General features: G+C 42.9%; 1 protein-coding gene across 1 annotated transcript in view; it reads left to right on the forward strand.

Moving 5' to 3' along the window:
* The first annotated feature begins 335 nt into the window (after positions 1-335).
* Positions 336-15,752, forward strand: part of LOC309577307 (uncharacterized protein) — a 44,629-nt gene continuing 29,212 nt past the window's right edge. Inside the window, exons 1-2 of the mRNA XM_082289228.1 lie at positions 336-392; positions 1,041-1,231. Coding sequence (XP_082145354.1) covers positions 1,052-1,231 — 180 coding nt within the window. The 5' untranslated portion in view covers positions 336-392; positions 1,041-1,051. The remainder of the gene's footprint in view (positions 393-1,040; positions 1,232-15,752) is intronic.

Consider the following 15,752-nt stretch of genomic DNA (forward strand, 5'->3'; position numbering starts at 1 on the left):
GAAGGAAGATAACACAAAGAATAGAACAGTTCAGAGTGCACTGCGGTCACAACTGATTTAGAAGCTTACACGCGATTTTTTTTTTTTCTTCTATCTATGTTGATAAAATCGGAGAGCCGGTGGCTAGTACTGATTTAGATTTCCAGCCTGGATTTGTTCCTGTTTTTCTCCTTACTCCAGTACTCCTTGTGCAGTGCTGCGTGGCGCTGGCAGCCTGAGAGAGAGGGAGCTCCAGTCACACGCATAGACTCAGACCGCGGAGAGGAGATTAACATCAAGGAGCCCACATTTGCAATAGCGGGTGGTGCTGGGGGGAGAGACGAGGGGAAAATAAAATAAAAGCAACAATCGGGTAAATGCTCGTCTCTTCTCGCCACCAGCACCTTGCACAGGTCTGAAATCGCTTGTTTTGCTTTGCTGTATTGCGCTTGCCTGGGCTGTGGAGAGGGGAGGGGGAGGGGAAGAAGGGGGAGGTTTAACTTTTACTTGACATTACCGGGTTATTGTCACTTCCCCCGTGTTAAACCTCGGTGGTTTCCCCTCGCCCCCACCCCCTCCCCGGGCTGGGCTCTCTCCAGTTAACTTTGTTCAAACGGCTGCAGCCAGGAGGGCTTGTCCGGGCCTGGGACACAGATAGCGTAAAGTAAATAACCACCACAATTAGGCTGGGGCCGGGAGTTGATCTTCGTGGCGAGAGATCTGCTTAGTTACCGTTTGCTTTTTCGGGGCGATTGAAGGCCGCCGTGCCAAGGACACACACACACACACACACACACACACACAGTCACTCTTACACACGCACGCTGGATACAAAAGTCTGGAGGATCTAGGGGAGAATTGCAGCCGCCGGATCGGTGCAGCAGCCGCGGCCAGAGCCATGCGTGTCACGGCCTCCTGAGGGGGGAAAAGGAAGGAAGGAAGGAAGGAGGAAAACAAAAAGAGAGAAAGAAAGAAGGAAAAAAGAAAAGAGGGAGAAAGGAAAGCCGAAGAAAGACGCGGGGTGGTGGAAAGTGTTTGCCTGCTTTTGTCTCGCAATACAGTGAACTGGAAGATGGAGATGGATGTTAAGGGAGTTTCTCCGTGCCCGGAGCCCATCCCCCCGGCGGCGGGGTCTGGCGGCTGCCCGCACCAGCGCCCGCACCACCGCGATGGGCAGCCCGCGGAGCCGGCCCCCGCCGCCGACAGCGGCCACCCGGAGCGGAGGCACGGCAGCGAGAAAGAGGACAAAAAGGTAGGTCCGCTCGGCCGCCGGCCGGCCGGCGCCGCGCCCGCCGGAGGGGCCGGCTGCCCGGGGCCGCGCTCGGCGGGGCGGGCGGGGCCGCTCCCGGGGCCGCTCCCGGTCCCGCTCCCGCCGGCCCCGGCCGCGGGCAGCCCCGCGCCGCCCTTTGTCAGCGCGGCGGCGGGAGGCGGGGGGCCGGCGGCGGAGGTTGTCTGAGGACACGGGGGTGGCGGGGCGGGGAGCACGGGACCGCCGCCGCCGGGCCCGGGGCGCCGGGCATTGTTCCGCCCGCCCGCCCGGCGGGAGCGGCCCAGGTGCCGCCGCCAAAGTTTAACCTCACTTCGAGGGGCCGCGGCCGGCGGGGCCGCCGCTCCCCTTCCCTGCCCGCGCCTCGCCTCGACTTCCAGCCGGCGGCGAGGGGCGAGTCACTTGGGGAAGGAGCTCGGGTGCTGTGTCCCTCCAGCCCTGCTGTGTCATTGCGGACCGGGGGACGGCTGCTCGCTGCCGAGTGAGAACCTGCGGGTGACGGAGTTGAGCGAGAAATGGGTCAGATCGCACCCTTTGGTGCGGATGTGTCTGCTGCTGGGAGAATCGGAAAGTAGGGAGGATGGGATGGGAAAAGGTTGCCATTAAGATAATGTCAGCGGAGTGCATTGATCAGTGCTTTTGTCTGTGGGCACTGTCTTCACTTCCATTCATTTTTCTCGGCATGGGTTTGCTAAACTGAAGCCGATGAATTCTGCCGTGTCTGTAGGTCTGTGACAGGCAGAGACCGGTAAATGTGTAAGTTTCATCGTAATTCGGTGATGGTTGCAAGGTGTGATCCATGTGTGCTAGACTGTAAAACACATCCGTTTATATTTTATTGAAATCCTAGTAATTCTCTGAATGCACAGATACCCCCAAACAGATTATAATCCTAGAGTAATGTAAAAAAGAAATGTTGGCATGTACTGGATTTGAGCCTTGTTTCTTCAACTAGTTTTACTATAGTTTGGTTTTGTTACAAATGTGTAAGAGAACAGTAACACAATGAAGGAATGTAAACGAGCAATGCAATAAATCAATGCAACAATGTCACACCACATATTTACATGATTAGAGCTCCAATTATCATGAGAAAGACTAGGTATTTTTTAAAAATTGTGTTTTTAACTGTAGACCCCGAGTTTTCAGCATTTGCCTCCTACACTTTTACGTTTGTTACTGTTCAGTAAAATCTGTGCTATTGTTTTAATTAAAAGAGAGTATCGATGCTGGATCATTTAAACAGGGCCTGTACAGTTTAAGAGGGTGGATACAAGGGCTTTATTTTTAAAATGGTAACTGGTGGTTTACATCTTGTGATAGATGCACACAGAATTTCATCTCCTCTGAGTTTATGAATATTTAATTCTGTCGTGACTGCATGTTACTGTACATAGCTGAATGATTTGTGTGTGTGTGTTTGTTTCTAGGATCCCTTCCCTTGTATTGTGCTACTTACTAAACTTAAAATTATTTTATTTAAAAAAATTAAGGTGTAGAGCCAAGGTTGCCATTTACACATGACTTCGTTGTGCCACTGCCTCGAGCATTTTAAAACCCTGCCATCAGCAGAAATCCATGCTCAATAATTACTTTCTGATGTGCCACACAGTCTGTCTAATGTTTTACCCATCATGGACATGAGGAAGGCAAAGAAGGTGTGACTCAAGGTGAATGAGCACCAAAGAAGGCCTGATTCTCTGTGGTGTGGCTAATTAATGTATTTAGATGACTCAGGATTGCACTATTTTATTCTGTATCTGCCAGCATTTTCTGGACATAGAAACAAAAGTACTACTTTTTTTTTTTTTTTTTTTTGTCCTATCTATAGCCATGCTAAAGTACTGTGTTATATTCCTCTTTTTAAAATCCATTATTAGTTTTTCCAAGCTTGCCATTGCCAAGGTTGTTGCAATGACTAGCTTGTATTTTTGGGATGTGCTGTGATATTTCAAACCTCCCCTAAATGTATGTATCTTTTCTGGATGCTGTCCCAGGACAACCAGTACTTCTTATTAGTGCAGAACTATTTCAGATATCTGGTAAAGTACTGGCACTAGAAATATGGTGAGAAGGGAAAAACCCATTAAAATGATAGTAAAATCCAACACTATTGTGGAAAAAACCCAGGTCAACTACAAAACTAAATTCAAGCATTTCTGGAAACATCACCTAAGAACTTTCTAAATTGATTGAAATAACTGTACCATTGTTTATTTGGCCCTTATACAAACATCAGAGGCACCCTGATGCATCTTAGAAGTGTAAGAGCTCTATGTGGAAATTGTAAAGGACATTAGAACCTGGATTCCTGACATGTGTATAATTATGACTAACTAAATATTAAGATCTTACAATGTCTCATGATTTCACTGTCAGATTTGCTTTTTGGGATCATGCTTCAATTATAAAAAAATCTTATATTTAATCATTGAACTCCATTTCCAGTGGAGATAAAAAGAGTTTTACTTCCATCTAAATGGAGCTGGGTCAAATTTATGTTCTAATAAAGGTATTTTTTGTCACTGCCTCCAAAAGGAACATTGCTGAATTAACCAAAACAAGTATTTTCCTAAGCCTATGGAATTTCAGTAGAAGATGCTACCATAGCCTCACCTATATGGATATTGAAGGGTTTTTTCCTGCTGTATATTAGCTTTTTTATTATTTGTTGTTGAACTTCAATAAAATTTTGAAACATGTGTAGCTTGAAATATATCCCACTGTCTTCAGCTGGGATGCTGACATGATGAAATGTGTGCTTAAGTGCTTTGTTGGAGGAAGACCTAGGTTAGTTCTCATATATCTTTCTGTTGAAACTATCTCTGACTGATGTATGAGAATAGAAATTATGAAGGTTGACTTTATAATTTATTAAATATACAGTGCTTCGTGCTTTAAAGCATAGTTGCCATTTGGGTGGGAGAAAATGAAGCACAAATAGTAGAGTACTTCTCTACTGACTCTATATAGGCTGACTCTATATGGATGCTATGTTTTTCTCTTAAAGCAAAACACATCAGAAAATATTTTTCAACACTCCTACAATGTTTTCTGTTATTTTAGTTAAAAGCATATAGGTCTAACCCTATATACAGAAGCATGTTGACATTCTCCAGTATGGCAAAGTGAGTGACTGGGGGAGAGAACAACCTGCAATTCTGGCTGTTCATTGCTGGCTGGAGGTGCAGCTGATGCCTGTGACAGGTTGTGTGGGTGGATTGTCACACCATCTTGCCACTCCATGACTCAGTGCCAAAGGATGCAGGCCCCTAAATTGTACCAAGTATTCTTTCCAGCTTATCTTGGAATGATTGCATCTTTCCAAGGATCAGCGTAAGGAGCACTGGAGCACTTTGGGAGTAGAAGGCAGCTTTGCAATTCTTTTACAGACCAGTGACTATGGGTGAGGTTTATCACAGTTCACAGCTCAGGATGAGCAGAGTTTTCCCAGAGGTGGTACACTGAACCCTGAGTTAGGACTTGCAAGGCCTCAGCTACAGCCAGTCTATTACAGTGTTTCCATTTTCCAAAGCCCCCAGGTTTTCCCAAAGTTGGTCTGAGGTATAGATTTGGTAATGTCATGTTTTCATACTGAGGAGGACTTCTGTATCTCTGTGGTATGCACAAATCATTTAGCACAAATGACCTAGAAGCACACCCAGAGCTTTCACTTTATACCTACATTCCAGATATAAAACCATCTGTGAAATAGCTCCAAAGTGAAGAACTTTCTGTGTATTTACATGGAAATGAGTACACTGAGGTTATAGCAAAAGCAAGCAAAAGCAAGCTGGGTACATTGTATTCTGGTTCACAACCAATTTGCCAGTGCTTGATGCATGAGTTCTGAGATATTTGGTGGCCTTATTTGTTATTTCCTAGGATGCTCACCTCTGATAGTGCTGTGTGAGAATGGCACCCAAGCATGAGCTTCTAGAGGGGAAAAGCTGAGTGCTTTGGGGAAAGGCACTTGGTATTAACTTGGGAATTCTATTATGCTGTGCATGTGATCTGATCATCAGTCTCTGAAAGCCTTCTGCTAGCGTATTTACAAGAATACTGCTATCAACAAAACAATCAAGTGCTTGCTCACTCATCCTTCACAAGCAGTAGGTCAAGAATAGTGGAAGACACTGCAGGGGAATTATTTTTTAATAGTTTCTCTTAGGTATTTAGTTTAGTTTGATTTGGAAAGCCAAATGTTGCTATGCGTTTACATTTAGTGAGAGAAGGCTCAAGAGATGCAGTTTATGCTTAAAGCAGATGGTGGGGGTTCTTTCAGGGGGTAGATCATTCCAGTCTCAGATCAGATGTGCTTATCTTGTCTTAGGCAATTCCATTGTGAACAGAAGAGGACTTGTCAACCATTGTCTTGTTTCCTGGAGATTTGATTGAGTTTTCTTTTGCCAGATCCTGTGTTGAGCAATTAGAAATTAAGAACCAAAAGCTAAAACTGAAATCAGTAATGGATATGAGGAACCAGTATGGGATGTGTGGGATGAAGAAAGCAGAAATAGATGACACTATTGGTTGCTGATGGTAGCAGCTTCTCCTGATAATAGTGTAAAATGCACCACCTTGTATTAGCTGGAGTTTCCAAGCACTGAAGGCTTTTTGTCAAGTGTATCATGGGCTATGGTTCTGCCAAATGTAATGCAGGCATGAATAGTCAAGGTCAGGCCATTATCTGCATAGGTGGACAAATTCTTCACCACACAGACATGGCAGAAAATTATACATGTGGCTGTTTCTGTTCTGAGGGTTTGATGTCAGGCAGAAATTCCAGTGTATGCTTAAAGTGAGGACAGAGCTGAAGAATAATGTGTCTTTGTCTAAATCATTGCTAAGAAGATTTCAGAAATCATTCCCCAGCCCAGCAACATCAACTCTATATTTTTCAGGTCCACTCTTAAGAACCTGTTCTTCATTCTTAAGTTGTTCCTAACTGTGCTGTGGGCCATCGTGACATTGGTATTGAGCTGCATAGTTCAGTTTCTTCCTGATGAAGTGGCCTGAAAAATAGTCGGCACCCTTTTCTTCCAGAGTTCCCAGAGCCTGGTGGCAGCCTGGGTGGTGAGCCTGACCCAAAGCCACAGACCCAGGACATTCTGAGTCCCTCATCTTGAAGTGTTTGTCCTGCGCATTCCCAGATCCAAGCTCTGGGTGCAGGCTAACTCATGGGAATGTGGGGACACTCCTGGACATGTGTTCCTGGAATGGCTGCCCAAAGCCACAGCATCTGGCAGGTGCCTCTGGAAGGGAGGTTTTAGTCCTTTGTATTGCTGATGTGGGCAGCAAAGCTTTTAACTGTACCATTAACCTGTTTCAATGAGCAAGACCCAAGAGCCATCTGCTTTGAGTAAAAAATTCAGATTAAAAAAAAATCAAAAAGAGGAAATTCACTATGAACTGAAACCCTTGCTTTGCAGACATATCTGCTTCTGCATTTTGATGCATTTCATGTACTCTGCCTCACTTTTCTCTTGCTTTCTGCTGAGAGAATGAATCCTTAGATGAACCTAAGACTGTGCCTCTATTACAAAATTAAGCAGATGCGAAGAATAGAAAAAGAGAAACTGTTAGTATCTGAAGGCAAGAATAACAAACTCATGTTTTATTAGACATCAGAGACTCCAAAAGGAGAAAAGACATTGGGAACCAGACCTCATTATTTTCATATCTCCAAAATTTATTTTTGTCTCATATTGTGGGAATTCCCTTTACTGCATGACCAGGAGGTCAAGGGAGGTGATTCTCCCCCTCTGCTCCACTCTTGTGGACCCCACCTGGAGCACTGCATCCAGCTCTGGGACTCCAACATAAGGAGGACATGGAGCTGCTGGAGTGAGTCCGGAGGATGCCACGAAGATGATCAGAGGGCTGGAGCACCTCTCTGGTGGAGACAGGCTGAGAGAGCTGGGGTTGTTCAGCCTGGAGACGAGAAAGCTCTGGAGACTTTACAGCAGCCTTCCAGTGTGTAAAGGGGGCTTACAAGAAGACTGGAGAGGGACTTTTTACAAGGGCATGGAATGATAGGACAAGGAGAAAGGCTTTAAACTGGAAGAGATAATTCTTAATTATATATTAGGAATAAATTGTTTACCGTGTGAGTGGTGAGGCACCTGGAACAGGTTGCCCAGAGAAGTTGTGGATGCCCCGAGAAGTTGTGGATGCCCCATGCCTGGTTGGATGGGGTTTTAAGTAACCCAGTATAGTAGAAAGAGTCCCTACCCATGGCAAGTGGTTTGAAATGAAATGGGTTTTTTTTAAGGTCCCTTCCAGCACAAACCATTTTAAGATTCTATGATTTGATGATACGGGAAAAAATCTTACCTTAGGTAGATGTCAAGAGTAGGACAACATTATTGTTACACTAAATCCAAAGCACAGCACTGTACCAGCTACTGAGAAGAAAATTAACTGTATCTCAGAATCTGGAATGAGGAGAATATGAGGTTTATGGTAAAGCATAAAGTTGGAGAGTGAGGAGTTGACTTCTGTGCTTTGCCTGTGTCTGTGTTAAAACAACACACTTGATAGTGCATGTGAACTATTCTTTAAAATTTTACCCAATACTGAGATTTCTGCAAGAAGAATATCCTATTTAAAATTGTTGTCCCCTCAAATAAATTGTATGAGAAATGTTTTGGAGGAGATTAACAGTTGTACAGCTGTTTAAATTTTTCATCCAACTGATCAGTAAGTGGATGAAGCTTGTAAGGGTGATCACACCCTGACTGGTTCCTGGGGTAAATATAGAGATATTCATTGTAATAGGGAGATTTCGTGAAAAGTAAGTACTGCTTAGAGTTAATACAAAGTGAAATTAAGTGCATATGTAGTTGATTAGGTAGCAAATCCAGGGACATAAACAATGAACATCATGGGTGGGAGCTGAACAACGCTCTTGAGTCATTGGCAATACAACCACAAGTTTTGTATGCAGAAGACACAGAACTGACTCTCTGGCTAAAGGCAATTTTGTCTTGGCTGCAGAAGGGTTGTGAGGATTCCTACTTGGAGGAAGTTGCAGCACTGAAAAGGGCTTTGTTATCTCCTCTTGAGCAGTTGGGGCATTGCCTTGATTCGGATGTAGTGGTATGCGTTCATGCCTATGTGCCGAGACTGGAAAGCAGTCCTATTCAGAACTGCATATGACAGCTCAGAGCTTGGCCAGTGCATGGCATATCCTTCCCACTTAAGCAGAGCTTGTTCTCAAAAGCCCAGTATTCACAGGAATTCCTGGCCAAGGGTTGAGTGCCAGCTTGTAACAAATCTGAGGCTTCAGACAATGGATAATCAATGAAGCTAGAGATGAACAATACCCATGTTGTTACATGCTATTCCCAGTGTTTTCCTAGATGCTCACAGTGTTTTTAGACCATCTCTATCTGTGGTAAAAACTTACTGTGTTGTGCTGAACCTTATGGCACAGTAAGTTTTACTAGACTGAGGTTTCAGTTTACTTAATTGCCTAAGCTAAGAAAGACGTATAGTTATTGATGTGTGAAGTGGTTCAGTTTTTGTTTGATTCCATATTTGGTTGTTCTCTGCCTGGCTGTAGCCATGCTGCTCATATAGCGACTGGGATTATTTCCCAGCACCCTGTGCTAGGTGGATTTTTGTACTGACTAGCTGCCAGTAGTAATTGTCTGGTAAGGGTATAAAAAGTTGCAGAGTCTCAGTAGAGTTATTGTTTTCTAACATCTTGTCTCTGAAAATACCCAGCTAGTAAAGAAAATGGGACTACAGCTGTAAATGGGAAAAGTGACAACAGGACCACTGATAATAATTTCCATGAAAGTAGGGATCAGATCAGGTTTTAGTGTGATGTTTAAATGTGTAGAAGAAAAAAAAACAGATCTGAAAGGCAATGTAGATGTTATTATTCTACAGTAGTTTCTTTCCTTCCTCACTGTCATTCTTCCTGCATGGCTCTGAAATTCTCCTCTGCCTATAACAAAAATTTGTGTTTTATTTCAATTCTCCACATTGCATTCTGAGATATAGGGGCAATATTAACTGTTCCAGGAACTCTAGTAACCAGTGCATCTTAGCTGGGATAAAACAAGACACAATTTGGCTCATAGTATGGACAAGGACAGTCATGTATAAAATTCATTAGACAGCCATAATTTACTAGAAAAAGAGTGATTCTTCCATGCCTAATGTCTTCTGCCATGTGTTTAAATGCAGCTGTTATTTTCATTGTACATTATATGAAGTGAAGACCAATCTTGTTACAGAAGCAGAAAAGAAACAGTTTCCTTGACTGAAAAGCAAGTGTTGGTTGAATAAAAATTACAGACTCAAGCCACAAAGCTTGGTTAATACACTTACTGTTCCTGGGCTTTGGAGTTCATTCCATTGAACACCTTGTCCTATGGTTACAGAGTTCATTCTCTCCAAAAAGCTATTCTGCACAAGTTGTTCAAAGTGATAATGTGATCAGCAAGTGTGGGGAAAATAAAGGTAATATTTCCCCCTTCCGTTCTAGACCATCTGCAAAGGATTCTTATAATTGATTGGAGAATGAAAATAAAATGCTGTGGAGCTCATGCCTGTTCCGTCAGCACAGAGTCTGTGTTAATTGATTTCAACGAGTGCCTCAAGCACCACTGACACCTCTTTTTCTCTATTACCTAGTGGTGGTTGTCTCACTGAGGTTATTACCTAGTCTGTACTGATTTTTAGGTGGCCATAGCAGAAACTACGGTTTTGGATCCAAACTAACGTACTCAAGGTAAGTGTTTGTGGGAAGGGAGTTAAGGGCTAGTATCTACCAAAGATAATTTTTATGGCTGTTATATTTAGTAGCAATTTTGTGTTCAATATAGTATAGTATAAATAAATGGCTTTGTGCTTTTCTGAGGATTCAAGAAGAGTACATTATTGCCTTGGGGTAGTTACTGTGTGAATCAGACATGACACAGGAAGGGTGACTACAAGTCCTCACAGATGGGCAGGTAAGCATGATGTGTGGGGGTAGGTTGTAGGTAACTTCTGCTCTTCAGGTGAATTAAGAGTGAGAGGGAGTGACATGGAGGGGCAGAGAGGCAGTAGCTGGAAAGCTAATTGAAAGCAGCAACTTTTGAGTAGGGCTAGAAGAGAGAAGTTTGTAAGGTTCACGTTTTGAGGCAAAGGAACTTTATGAAGTGTGCACTGGGTCCATGTGGAGTTAAGGAAGCACACAGCAGAATTCCGCAGTGTTCGCAAAACGCCCACTGAGGCTTCACAGACATTATACAGTGCCCCGGTTAGCCTTGTTAACTTTATTGAGTGTGCTTCGAGGACATGCAGACTTTCAAAGTATCTGAAAACCCTTTTAATAATTAATTGGCTTACTCTCTCCCACCTATTGTTTCATATCTAATAAAAGGCAACAAGTCCTTGCCAAAGAAAACAGATACAATAGTATTTAGGTTAGTTGGGTTTGAGATATGGCAGGGAAAAAGGATATCCCCAAAGATCTTGAAACTTTAAAAATCCCCATTTTTTGTCCTGTCTTATTTCTCCCATGACTATCATAGGATGTGCTCTTAAACTAAATTTTCCCTGATCTAGTAAGTGGTTTTGGGAAGATCAGTCCATTTTTAGAGTGCTCCTATATGAACTAATTTATAACTGGAAGCATGTTTCAACTTTACTGTGTCAGGGACATGCTGAAATTCCCAAATGATAAAATGACTTTTTCCTGAAGCAGAGCAGCCATCATCCACATTATCATCTACATCCCTGCACACATGGTGTGGCACAGGAAATGATGCACCATTATCAGATGGCTGTTAAGATGGATGCAGGGAAATGGCGAGGTTGCTGGCGTGGCCTCAAAGACAGACACCCACAGATGTTCTGTAGTCACTTCAGTGCATGTAGTTGAAGTATGCCTGTTGTGCGCTTGGGGAAATTTTTGCTTTAACAGAGAACACTTAAGTTTGGAGGAGGTCATGAATATGTTTCCAGAGGGAGAAGGAAGGAGCAGCAAGCTCAGAGGGAAGGAAAGCCATGCAGGTTTTCAAGAGACCAAGAGGAGCAAGGCAGCAACAAAGAGTCAGACTTCATTTGCGTCCTGCAGTAGGGAGGTGGCTAATACAGTGTCACCCACAATTGTAGTCTTACGCAAAGCATAGCCTTATTAGACCTTAAAATGGGATCCAAGGGTGCCACTTCTTGAACTTGTCAAGAGGACACACCCTGTGCAGAAGATAAATAATTGATGAATCAATTCAGAGAGAGGCCATGTGGACGTTAGAGCATCAGAAGTGATCAAGGTCAATGTGGTTCAGGGAATCTTTACAAGAAGTGTTAAACCACAGGACTGTCATGAGATAATCAGCCAGATCAACATCAAAACTGGAATCATCCTGTGCTGGGAAGTGCTGCTCAGGGCAGGAAGAAGGCTCTGGGCTCTCTGGTCTGCTCTCTGCTGTGCATGCTCTGCCTGTTGGTAAGACTTGAACACTTTCTCGCTTTAGGCAGTGTTTCACGGTCATGGTTTTGCATGCTGCTGCACACAGAACAGTCAGTGAGGTCTTCCTAACTGATCAGGTGATGCAGTCACACTTGTACTTAACTGCTGTTGTTTTAGACCTAGACTTAGCTCCTCACAGCAGGTTATCTGTTTGGTCACACTATCCTATTGACTGTGGCATTATGCCCGATAGCCAGAACTATCCATACTGCCCATGTTTGTCTGCAGGTTCAAGCAAAGCCTATGGAAAGGTGTCATTCTGCAATGTCAGTCTGTATGTTGCAAGTGACTGCGCACGTTACCTATGATCATATCATGACACCCTTAGTCATACATCCACATCTGATGGTAGTAACTGGAAGAGACTAGAGACAGTAAAATCAGAAAACCATAGATAACAAGTGCTTATGTATTATGTACTGTGTGTTGTTACTGTTAAGAACTAGGAGCAGGAAGACACAGTGACACAACAGTTAACAGGGGCCTAAAGCATAACTCTCTTATTTGCTGATAGAGGTGACTTGTTTCTCACCTACACAAAGGAAAATTATAGATGAATCTGTCATAGGTAGAACTTTTGCCATTTTTAAGACGCAGGTCAGAGCAGTTGCACCTGTTGACACACAGTTCTGTGGTATCAATAGTCTCAGCATGCAGTGTGGTCCTTGTTTTGTTGTACATCTGTGGCAGAGACTGTCACAGCTACCCAGAACACTGTGAGCAGTACAGAAGTTCAGCAGCCGGGGTTAGGACCTCTGAAAGGTGGTGTGGACATCACTGCAGAGAATTTAAAAGGTGAGCTACCAAATGATAAGTACAGTAATGTTCTGTGCACGAAGCTACTCCGTGCACAAACAGAAGTGTATGTGTTGTGCAGAGTGAAGGCAGAAAATGTTGTGTTCTTCCAGCCAACACCTGTTGTGTTATAGTGGTGCATAAAATAATGAGGGAAAAGCATATGTACAGAAGTGAGGCAAAAATAATAAAATCCATATTTAAAAGCCAAACCAATGTAAAATGCATAAATACAATGATGGGATCTAGTGATAAATTTTAAATGCTGAGTTACAGAAAAGAAGAATAAGGCAGTTCATCCTTTTCCCTCAGTTAGCAATAATAAGGGAGTGGGACCTGCTTGTATGGCAGGCCACTGCTTGATCTGTAGTATGTGGAGGCACATTCACCACAGGTAAAATACTATTTCAATACTCCATCTGTCCAGCTGGTACTGGATGCCAATGCAATACTGGCCAGAGAGAGCGACAAAGTCTTACCTCACATCTGTAGTCTGTTACTATCCTCTTTTCTGACCTTCCAAACCAGTGCCAGGGTGTGCTGGTAGTGCTCCTGTGGACTTGGCAATAGAGAACAGAGACCACACCCTTGCCATGAGTATTACTGTACTTCTCTGACAGCAGCTTTAACACTTTAGCATCAGCCCAGATCTGTAAGGATCAAAAGATTAGTAAATTAATAAATTTTAAAAGCACAGAGTTTGGAAAAGTGCATCTAACATGCTAACACCATCGTTAAAGCTGACTTAGTTAAGTATTTGACTTCATAGTAGGCTAAAGACAAATTTTGTGTCCTACTAGAAAAAAAGGAATTTCATCACGTTTTTCACAGGCATGTCATATTTTACTGACTTAAAATGATTTATGACCAAGTAAAACTTGTTACGAGTAGAAACTATGCAGGAGGGAGTGGAGAGGTACAGATTGTTAAAAAATAATCCAGAGGAAGGTGTATTAATAGGTTCAGATGAGGTCACATGTGCATTGTCAGTGCTCTAACAGCTTACAGAATTCTTACATTTACACACCTAGGAGAATGACATTCTGTAGTATCAATGGGAAATTGAAACTCACTTGTGTTCTTCAGAGCTGTAAGAGAACAGTTCTGAGCAGTATAATTTTTGGAGTAATTTTCACATTTGGGGAAAAAGGAAGGAACATGGACAGGTCTTGTTTTGAAATAAATCTAAAGGTTTAAAGTTTACTAAAATAACAATTTTACTGAACATGCATAGTCCAAATCTTACTCTATTTCACACAAAACCGTCTAGAAAGTCCCTTGATGAGATTTTGTTTGGGATTAGGAATTATCCTTCCTTGGAGCAGGAGAATGCTGTAAATCTTCCACTTCGTTCTTGTATGATTCTGTGCTGGAAAATGCTTTGATGCTTTTTAAAATGAAATGGCATCTACAGAGAGTTTTCAGATGCACTCAAACTCCAAAAGTTGATATGCATTAGCTGACAATTGTATAAAATGAATGTAACTATAAATAAAATTACTCACTACAGTCTCGCATGTTTGCAGATCAGATCTTGGAATTCTGAGGTTTTGAGTGAGAAGTACCATCTTCCTTTTTGTAATTAAACATTGCTGCTACAATGAAACCTGTACACTTACATGTTCATGTAGCACTAAGGATAATATTTCAACAGTATAAGATTGCATACCCTGCTGTATCAAAAACAGTCTTTGAGCTCCGGAACACCAGTGTGCTGGGGATGTGATGCCTAATCTGAATCTATTTTTGGTAGTAGATAGTTGATATAAAGTGTTAGTGTAACAACTGAACAGTGGTTTGAAGCACCTTAAAAAGGAAATATATTTTGAAGTTGAAACTGTTGGCTAACTTGCATTTTCCAAGGTTGATATATTTAAAGAGGTATTTCATTATAATGCAGTATTTCAAATTCTAAGTAGTCTTTTTTAGAAGGGATGTGTAACCATGTCAAATGTTGCAGTTGATAGTGTAGCCTTAGCCTGCACAACAGATTTATAAGAGCAGAATTCTTTGTCCTCTTGCTCTTGCTGGAGCGTCAGTTTGAAAAGTAACACATCTGTAATAGAGTCAGGTTGCTTTTTTATCAGCAGCTGATGGTGACACTCTTAAGAAAGGGCCGAATTCATACCTACAAATACATTTGTCAACAAAATATGAGCATGCAAGACAACAGTTCAGTCACATTTCACTTTCATTTTTTCTCTTTTGTGGTAGGGAGTAACTTTCAAGTGTCAGCTCTTTCAGCGGAGTGTCAGCTTTTTTATAATTTGCTGCAGCATGTCAACCCCCTTAGAATTACCATATGTTAGCTGTTTACCATGTCAACTGAAAGCATGCGCATTGAGCTGCTCCCCTTTGCCCTACCTGTGTTGCTCCTGGTGACAGCCAGGTGATTATTTTAGCTGACAATTCAGCCACTGTCAGGAATGCCCCAGGTGTATTTGCTGTGGCTGTGCAGAGTCTGGGAAGGTCAGTCAGTCACAGAGCCAGGCAGCAGGAGGAATGAGGCTGGGTGGTGGATGTGCCTGGCAGGCTGGCCAGTGAGCAGGAAGATTTACAGGCCTAATCCCTTCCTTCCTTGTCTGAATATTTAGGCAACCAGGAGACAGTTACACTGTAGGTTGTTTGATCTCCGTGGGAATTTGCTTCTGAGAAGTCCTGGCTATGGAAGCAGGAGAATCTGTTTATCCTAATGTCTGCCTGAGTTTTTGACTAATGGTACCGCTCTAGGATGTTATCACCCAGCAGATATTTGAAATACTGCAATAACCCTAATTTTCCCTGTTCTCACTTCAAAAAGAAGAATGACAAAGGGCTTTACTCATGACAGACCTTGTGTTAATAATGGTAATGTGCCAATGTGTATCTGGTTTTGGACTGTATCCTGTGGTTGGTTCCTGACTGTGAACCGGAGCTTTTGCTGGCATTTTCCTGTGTCTGACGTTCAATTTGGACCTGTACTGCAGAGGGAAACAGTAGTAAGCTAGTAATGGAGTGCCAGATAGTAATAGGATGACAAGTCTTTTCCAGTCTTGAATGAATGCTATTGAATGAGCAGTCAGTGTGCTAGGGGCCAGTGAGCCAACAAATATGTTCAGCGTTCCCAGAAAATAGTCTTCAGAATAGTAGGAGGTGTGATTATGCAGGGGAAGCATTTGAAAGCTATAGATAGTGGAGTTAGGCAGGAGAAGTGAGCTGGAAGGAAGGCGTTTTGGAACGAAGTGGGGCTCTGTGAAA

Source organism: Coloeus monedula (genome assembly GCF_965178545.1).
Source record: "Coloeus monedula genome assembly, chromosome: 1".
NCBI lineage: Eukaryota > Metazoa > Chordata > Aves > Passeriformes > Corvidae > Coloeus > Coloeus monedula.